Source organism: Lipotes vexillifer, unplaced genomic scaffold (genome assembly GCF_000442215.2).
Source record: "Lipotes vexillifer unplaced genomic scaffold, Lipotes_vexillifer_v1.1 scaffold524, whole genome shotgun sequence".
Classification (NCBI taxonomy): Eukaryota; Metazoa; Chordata; class Mammalia; order Artiodactyla; family Lipotidae; genus Lipotes; species Lipotes vexillifer.
Window position 1 is genome coordinate 2,105,856 of NW_006774722.1, and position 9,460 is coordinate 2,115,315.

The 9,460-nt window shown below is 46.8% G+C and overlaps 1 protein-coding gene across 1 annotated transcript in view; it reads left to right on the forward strand.

Annotated features, from left to right (window-relative positions):
• ZNF831 (zinc finger protein 831) overlaps window positions 1-9,081 on the forward strand; it is an 81,307-nt gene extending 72,226 nt beyond the window's left edge. Inside the window, exons 5-6 of the mRNA XM_007449470.1 lie at window positions 7,345-7,493; window positions 8,236-9,081. Of these exons, the coding sequence (XP_007449532.1) occupies window positions 7,345-7,493; window positions 8,236-9,081 (995 nt within the window). The remainder of the gene's footprint in view (window positions 1-7,344; window positions 7,494-8,235) is intronic.
• The last annotated feature ends 379 nt before the right edge of the window (window positions 9,082-9,460 follow it).

Consider the following 9,460-nt stretch of genomic DNA (forward strand, 5'->3'; position numbering starts at 1 on the left):
TTTTTTGCGGTACGCACAGGCTTAGTGGCCATGGCTCACGGGCCCAGCCGCTCCGCAGCATGTGGGATCTTCCCGGACCGGGGCACGAACCCGCACCCCCCGCAACAGCAGGCGGACTCTCAACCGCTGCGCCACCAGGGAAGCCCCTTAAAGCAAGATTTTAAACACCGCTTTGCACTAAACATAGTCTATTAGGTGAAGAATTTCTGTGCGGGAACAGTTCTTGTCTTCATTGCCTTTCATCAAAGGAATAGAAAAGAGATGAGAACCACAAAGGAAAGTGGTTTCTGAAATAAAAGATTCATTTGTGATTACTTAGAGGCGAACCTTCCGAAGGCTGCATTAGGGTAGCACAGAAATACCCGATGCTGTACTCGATCAGTATATTTTCCTGGCTGTCTCTCAAGTCGCTCTCTGCCTGTGGGACTCAAGTGGGTGGCCGCTCCCCACGTCCTACAGTCCACCCACTTCTGATCGTTTTCTGATTGGAATGAATGTCCCCAGCCCCTGCCTGAGAAGAATAAAGCTGCTTCCCTCCATCGTTTTCAGCCATATTTTTTTTTTTCTTCAGAGGCCTTATAAACAAAAGTTGTAACAGGATTGCAGAAACAAATGAATTTACTTGTAAAAAATTTTAGTCCGATATCTGGTGTGCCGTAGAGCCTTAAAAAATATTGGTTGAATAATTACTCAAATGAATGATTCAGACTCGGTAGAGAGAAAACCAGCCCCAAACAGGTGGCATGTGGGAATGGTTTTACAGTATGCATGGTTTAACTCATTTCCATGGATACAGGTGGGGTCAGGGCCCCATTGTACCATCTCATTGCACCCTCTGCTTTTTCCTTCCTAGCATTTGCTACATATGCTTGGTGATATTTTTTCCGATTGGACTTTTATTTTTTTCATATTATTTTCCATTATGGTTTATTACAGGATATTGAATATAGTTCCCCATGTGATACAGTAGGGCCTTGTTGTTTATCCATCCTATATGTAATAGTTTGCATCTGCTAACCCCAAACTCCCAGTCCATCCCTCCTCCAGCCCTCCCTTCCCTTTGGCAACCACAAGTCTGTCCTCTATGTCTGTGAGTCTGTTTGTTTTGTAGACAAGTTCATTTGTCATATTTTAGATTCCACATATAAGTGATATATGATGTTTGTCTGACTTACTTCACTTAGTATGATCGTCTTTAGGTCCATCCATATTGCTGCAAAAGGCATTATTTCATTCTTTTTTATGGCTGAGTAGTATTCCATTGTGCATGTGCACCACATCTTCTTTATCCGTTCATCTGTCGATGGACATTTAGGTTGTTTCCATGCCTTGGCTACTGTGAATAGTGCTGCTGTGAACATAGGGGTGCACGTATCTTTCTGAATTAGAGTTTTATCTGGATATATGTCCAGGAGTGGGATTGCTGGGTCACGTGGTAGCTCTATTTTTAGTTTTCTGAGGAACCTCCATATTGTTCTCCATAGTGGCTGCACCAATTTACATTCCCACTGACAGTGTAGGAGGGTTCCCTTTTCTCCACACCCTCTCCAGCATTTGTTATTTGTAAGTGATTTTTTTTGGGGGGGGGTGTAATTATTTGCTGGCTGAATTTCTCCCCCCATTAGACTGTCATTTCCATGAGGGTATCTGCCTCCGTCACTGAATAAATTGCCTGTGTTCAGCACAGTTCCTGGCACAGAGCGTTGACTGTGGTCAGTGCTCAGTAAATATTTAGGCTCAATCATATGGGCTCATAAATGGGCTCAAAAAATATGGACTCAAAGGGGCTCACCTAGTATTTGGAATATGAGCAAATAACTGCCCACATAGTGATTCCTCTTAGAGTCCTGCCCCGCTTTCCTTAAGTAATTGCAAATTTTAATTGGTAGCACATTTTGCATCCTTCGATGACAGGGATGCTTGTAAACAGTTTCGTCTCAGATAAATTAGTAGTCTGGGAGATTACCCCTGGGATCGTGTTGATGCTTATAGCTTACTTAATGAGGCCAACGTGATAGACTCATTTTTACCTCTTCCTTATAATTCAGCGTCTTTGGACTCCAAATTCATGGAGGTTTGGGGTATAGTGGGGCAACTGATGAAAAGGCATCAAATTACTTACATTTTCAGATAATGATATTTGAGTAATATGTCTATTAGCATTTTAACAAGGCCTCGCAATGAGACAGCCTGCAGGAGGCTTGACATTAAAGATGTCACCAGTTAAGCTGTAAGTTTCATCGTGTTGTTTCTTCACTCCACTTTCCTTCTAATTATCTTACAGTTTCCTGTCGCCTTTTCAAGATGGCTAAATTTAAATTCGCTACAATACTAAGCAGTCTCTTCCTCTCTCCACGGTGGTTTGGCAATTATTTCTGAGGGAAATTCTTAAAAACGCAGCCTTTAATCGGGGTGGGGGGGCAGAACAGCACACAGAGCTGTGATGAGAGATGGGTTCTATAGTAAGATTCTGGTAATTGCGTAAGGGCGGTCAAATTCGCAAAGATTGCGATAGGACGGTGGAATCCATAATTTCTGAAGATGTACAGAGTGATTCACAGAGTGATGCCGAGACGTAAAGAGGACACCATTCTGTGCTTTAACCCTTGACCGGAGCCCTACCGACTGTTTGAAAAGGGCCATATTCATCTAGTAGCAAGGATGCTTTCCTTCTTCAAGAGTCGCAGTCCGTTTAACACACTCCTGTGACATTATTTGGGCATTTTTCACAGGGATTAAAGATAACGCACTTTTCTCTGTAGACTGTTAGGTCGCAGGCAAGTTAAATCAATGTACTTTCTTCCCTTGCTTTCTCGGATGAGTCAGAAGTTATTGGTCCAAGGCGTGCGTGGCCTTTTCGTTAAGCTTAAAAACCCAAACGACCTGCTGAGAAGATGCTTGGCCAATCTGATTATTTTCTCTGTACTAATTGGTTTTACTTCTTTGAATTGAATGAATTGCCTGGTGGTTTTGTCACTGTGGGAGCACAGCTTAATCCACTTAGAGCGAGGCGCTTGGGCTTGGTAGACTCTGGAGCTCTAGAAACGTTTTCCATCATTGTGGTCTTTGGGTGATTTTTCATAGGTGGGAATGCAGATGGACCTCAAATCCATCCATTTTCTCCATTTCTATTTCCACTGCCCTAGCCAAGTTATCTCACCTGGCCCCCTAGACCACTTTGGGAACCTTGTAACTGGTTTTCCCATCCTATTCCCCTCTCTCCATATAGTAGCCAAGTGCCTCTCTAGAAGATGTAGACCTCTTGCTGGAAACACTGGTTTCTTCACAATGAATGAAGAATAAAATCTAAACCCCTTCCCAGGGCTGCCTGCACCCTACCAGATCTGGGCCCTCGGTGGCTCCCTCAGCTTCATTTTGCCCCGTGCTCACCACCATCTTTCCACCACGGCCTTCCACTGATTCCTTAATCCTCCCAGCTCCATCCCACCGCAGGGCCCCTGCCTCTGTTCCTCCTTTGTCTGGAATGGCCTTTGAGGGCTGGTTCTTTCTTATCCTGAAGGTCTCATTTCAGGTGTCACCTTCTCAGAGATGCCTTCCTCAACTAGGCAAGCCAGTTAACTCTCTGTAATCTGCCCTTCAGGGACTGTTACTCTCTATAATATTCCCTGTTTGTTTATCATCACTTTTGTTATTACTCTACCCTCTCCTGTTTATTGCATCTTTGTCATAGCCTCCTGTGTATCGATCCTCTCTGGGGTTCCCCCTGTTTATTCCCTTCGTGACCCCCGTCACAACCTCAATTATCTTACTTGTCTCTGTTTCTCTTCCCCGTCGGAACAGAGGCTCCTGAGGGCCAGGGCACCTTGGTCTTGTCCTTCAATTCCTCAGGGTTGAACATGGTACCTGGTTCCTTGAAGGAGCCCAGGACATGTCTGTTGAGCGGATGAATGAAATACCAAAGACCCCGGCGCCGCATCTTTAGGTGATCTCAGTAACGTGGTGCTCAAGTGAAGATTGTCTGTATTAAAGGAAAAATCATTGCTTCCTTTCCCAAATTGTCACAACGTTGATGGATTTTTAAAGTTGATTTGCTCAAGATCAGTGTGCTCGATCATCTTAGTGACCTACCCCTGGGGGTATAAGAAGTGGGTCTGTTCTTTCGGGTTCAAGGTGGAGGACAGAGCACATACACTTCCTACGCTTTCCTCCCAGACATTAGTGAAGGAATGTGTTTGGAATGCCCAGGCCCAAGGGGACAGGATGACCGGAGAAGAAATGGCGCCACAATTGTAGGGGCTGGAATGCAGTGGCTAAGTGGTCACTGATTAGCAGACCCAAGTGAACTTAATCCTTGTTTAACAGTGGTCAAGCCCTAGACATTCAGAAGTCCATGGTACCAGGTGGGGCTGAAAACAGGAGCGTTAGTTGAAAGAATCAGCAGCGTTCAACGCCGCCCCCCCCGCCCCCGCAGATCTGCACCCCACCCCTGCTTCTCAGAGCCTGGTCACGTCCCTCGCTCTTGCCCCCATATAAGACTCTGGGCTTACTCTCTGGAGACTCTACAAAATGCTGGGGAGCAAGGGTGCTGTACTGAAAACAGAGGGTTTAAACAAAGGTTGGCACCGCACGTTGAGGCCCCCGCTCTCAATCCCAGTTCTGACTGCAGGATGCTGGCACCTGCCTTACCCTTTCCAGGCAGGAGATCAGAGAACTCCTTGGGCAGAAGCCGACCAGCCTGTGTGGAAGAGCTAATGGGGATTACTTCAGGTCTTCCCACAACAACAGGGCAACCAGATAACCCTGCAGGGAGGTCCACGATTGACATTTTATGTTTGTAAAGTGTTTCTAACCAGTTTTTCAGTGCCTATTTCCTAAACATGAGCAGGTAGTTAAGATTGCTGGGTATCTCAGGGAAGCCTTTAGTAGGAAAGAGAGAGATAAAAACATACAGAAACAAAGGAACTTGGAAGAAAGAGAGACAATATAGGAAGAGGCAAACTTCAGCAATAACAATGACAACAGATCGTTATTAATCTTGCCTGAGACAGAAGGGGAGACGTTGGAGCCATGAAATAGTAACAGGATGCTATAAAGAAGGAATAATAATACTTAATAATAATAATGAAATTAAAAACGTGATTGCAGACACAGACACCTCTGAGTTGAAATGGAAAGTTGAAAGAATGCTCCTAAGTGAAAAAGACCAAGAATTAGAAAATAGGAGAGAAAAGATAAGAAAAATAGAGCATTAGATCAAGATGTCCAATAACCTACAAAGAGCAGTTCTAGAAAAAGAGAAAAGACAAAACATAAGGAAAAAAGTATATCAAAGAAATAACATATTTTTCTAAAATGGAAAGACATGGTTCAGGTTGAAAGGGCCCACTGAGTGTCCAGACAATGAATGGAAATAGACCCAGGACCATGGTAACACTGGCATAGAAAGAGTTTAGGAGTTTCCAGAGAGAGAGAAACCAGGTTTCCTCCAAAGGATCGGGAACCATAAATCATGTTGGCTCCAGACTTCTCAACAGCTAGAGCTCAGTGGAGCCACATCTTCAATTCTGAAGGAAAATGAATTTTAATTCAGACAGCTATACCCAGACAAGTAGCCAATTAAAGTCTAAACAATTTTATTTCACCCTTTCTCATGAAGCTGCTGGAAGTTTTGCGTTAAGAAAGAATGCAAAGAGAGTAAACCTGGGAAGAAGAAGCGTGGGTGTCCAGGAACCAAGGAGGTGAAGAAAATTGCCAGGATGAGGGTGACACACGGGCTCAGCCCCCATCGGGCCAAGGGAGCAGTGGTCCACTGGGAGCAGGTCAGAAAGTTTTGAGAGAGAGATTTCCAAGGACATGAAATGGAACCTAATAAATGAAATAAAAGACCACTGGGAAGGAGGTGGGAGGATGATTTTAGGAATAAGTCCATACAAAAAAGTAAGCAAAAGAAAAAGACAAAATAATGATTAACTCCAGGGAAAACAGTGCTGGCAAGAAAGGCAACGTAATCACAGCACGCTACCTGGCTTGGTGGTGAAGAGCGTGTTCCTGAACATAGTGATGTAAACGCTGGATATCCTAAACAAAATTATGACATCATAGTCATATGACTGTAGAGAGGAGAGAGGGGAGGGGGTGTGCCCAGGTGTGCAAGTGATAAGGATTGTGGATGGGGGAGCTCGTCCTAAAGCCTCCTCTCCCCTCATGACGTCATAGGCTATCCTCCAAACCGGAAACAGGGAATCCAGAAGGGGTGCTACACGCTTGTTCTTAGGAGAGAAGGAGATAAATACAAAAGGAATCCAAAGTGGGAAAAGATGAGTGGGTGGGCAGGTGTGGCTGTTTCTCTTAATACGCAGGAATACTCGACTTTTAAAAACTCTGTGCATGTGTAGCGTTAGTCAAGCTAAAAGCAGATGTAAAAGTGGGTTGACTGCTTTTCGCTGGTGACACAGCTCTTCTAGAATGTTTTTCTGATCTCTTCTCATGATGGGATCTACTTGCTGAAACTCCGTGGTCCTTCGGACTTGTATCCCAGGCCAGTATGACAAAATGGAGGGGAGATTAACGATGGAGGACGGGGGAAGGGCAGCTCTTCCCCTGAAAGGGAGATGCTGTTTTGGGGATGTCGTCAAGGCCATATCTTTGTCACCCCTCTCCCCCCACACATCACAAACACCACCACAGAACCACAGCAACACAAAAACCAGCCTCCCTCCTGCTGTCAGTGCTCTGATGGAGACTAAGGCATCCTACATGACAGGGAAATTTCTACTCTCGACCCTCAGTTGAATGGCCAGGGAATTCAAACCGATCCAAAATTAACCAACGTGGCCAGGAAGATGACTGACGAGAAAAAGATTCACTTGAAACATCTTTTAAAAGACCTGTAATCGGGCCTCCCTGGTGGCGCAGTGGTTGAGAGTCCGCCTGCCGATGCAGGGGATACGGGTTCGTGCCCCGGTCTGGGAGGATCCCACATGCCGCGTAGCGGCTGGGCCCGTGAGCCGCGTAGCGGCTGGGCCTGTGAGCCGTGGCCGCTGAGCTTGCGCGTCCGGCAACGGGAAAGGCCACGACAGTGAGAGGCCCACATATCGCAAAAAAAAAAAAAAAAAAAAAAGACCTGTAATCAAGGGGTTTTTCTGCCTTGGGAATTGGTTTTGCCATTTCTTTCCTTATCAGAAGTGGAGGCGTTTTGCTTGACCATGTGAACCGTTTCACGGTAAAAATCCATTTCCCAGATGCACCATGTGAGATGAGGCTATGAGTTCAGAGCTGGTCGTGAAGACCCAGATCAACTCCTAGGAAATGACTGTTGGCTGACTTTATAACTTCAGGTGTATGTCCATGTGCCTCCCCCCTTTTTAGGTCTCGATCTGTCAGGGGAGCCACCTTGTGCTGCCTCAGGATCCTCTCTTTGTGTTGGGGACGGAGAGAAGGAGAGGAACGAGGGCAGCAGACACAGCTCGGGAAGCTCCTGTCCTCACCCGAGTTCAAGAGCTGTCAGGGAGACAGACAGATCAACCTCGAAGGTGGGAACTGTGGTTCTGAGCGGTCTCTGCCTATCTCTTTTCTAGATTTTTGCCTCTTTTTTTTTCTTGTTAGTGTCCAGTGTGGCAAAACTCGCTTGGGCCATCTAGAAGTTTCCTGGCACAGAAACCCCGTGAGGCAAACAGACGCCTCCAGACATTGCACTCAATCAGCCAGTGACTTGGGCTGTGAACTTGGGATGATCTCACAGTTGATTAAAAAAATCCCAAGTCCCTTAGTATTTCATACCTGAACAGAGATGCCTATCACCCTGCGGAGGTCACTGCAATGCGGCATCAATGCCAGGCAGACTGGGGGGCTTTGGGCTGAGAAACGTGAAAATGCTATAGTCTAGACCGCCCCTTGAAAAACCGCTAATCTGGAAAAACTCAAATGCACGGTACCATAAAGTAGCACACCCGCTGCAGGAGCAGTGATGATTTAAAATTGGATGCTCAGAACTGGTTGGATAATTGAGTGGCTGGGTTTTCACAAGGCCAGATACAAATACAGAGCTGTCTCAGTAGCTTATTGTGCGTCAACACGGAACTTTACTGGAGTTAATGCATCAATTAGTTATTAATGAAAACTGATGAGAACACTGTATCGAAGTTCAGGCTCTGTAAAGAGTCATTAAGACCTCCAGACCTTGTTCCCATTGAGGACCATGTTTCTGACCACAAGTTTTTTTGTACCAATTAACCTTTTGTCCCTCCATTTATTTTCCTTTGCACACTGCTGCAGGAGATTTCTCCATCTGCCGGTGAGCATGGGGGTCGTCGTCCTCAGAATACAGCTGTGAGGTCAGGATTATCTCTGCCATCCGACTCCTTGGCGGCAGTGGCTAATGACAGACCTCCAGCCCGTGGCAAAGGTCTGCACGTGGGATTGCCAGAGACTCACCTGCCGCCCCGCCAGGAGCAAGTGTCAACAGACCCCACGCCTCGCATTTTCTCGGATGCTCAAGAGCCTTCTTCCTTTGAGTCTAAAGGAGCCTCTCTCTGCCATGACCTTGCCACCTCTGTGGCCGCCTTTTGTCCTTCTCTGGGGAAAAGAGCAGGTCACACAGCACTGGGAATTCACAGTGTGGAACCACAAGACCCCAGCCAGGGTGCGAGGGAGACTCTGACACAAAGCTCCCCCGACAGAAAAGTGATAGCAGAGGGTGTGTCCCCATCACTCGTGCCCGGGAAACCTTCATCTGGGCAGAGACTTTCAGGTTCAGTTCCACTGGGGTCCACTGGAAAAACTCACCTTGAAATACCAGCTTCAGGACCAGGTCCAGCTAGTTCACACCAAGAGGAAGGGAAACACAGGACATTTTTCCCTTCGGGGGGGAAATACGGGTGTGGGGAAGTGCGGGTCCCCTGCCCTCCGGTAGGAAATGACAGTGGGAAATGTCAAGCATCTGGATTCATCGCTCTAAAGGATGGTGTGGTTCTGTCCAGCCCAGGGCAGCCCACGGAGATCCCTGCAGCCCCTTCGAAAACCCTCAGGAAGAGGGGTTTGGAAGGAATGAGAAAGCAAACTCGTGTGGAGTTCAGCGACACCAGCAGCGATGATGAAGACCGGTTGGTGATAGAGATCTGAAACTTCCAGAGAAAGACGCGTCCGCGGTCAAAGACGGATGATGCTTCACAGTAAATGCCATCAAGCGGGCAGGAGAACTGGACTCTATTCATGAAGCCCCTACAGAGAGGAAAGCCATTTGGGGGTCTTTCTAAGATCTCCCCAACCAGCCCTGAAACCCAAACTCAGCTTCACCCTTCGCAAGAGGCCCTGCTCACAAGGTACCAGGCTGGGCAAAGCTGGCAGTGAAGCAAGGTCTAAGAAGTCTTGACCTACACAATGACTGTGGCTTGACTCCCAGCTGTATCCACTGCATTGGTCCTTCACTGCCTCATCTGGGAAAATGGCATCGACCCAGAGAGCCACAATCGACTTGTTGCCGAACAAATGTGAACCCCCC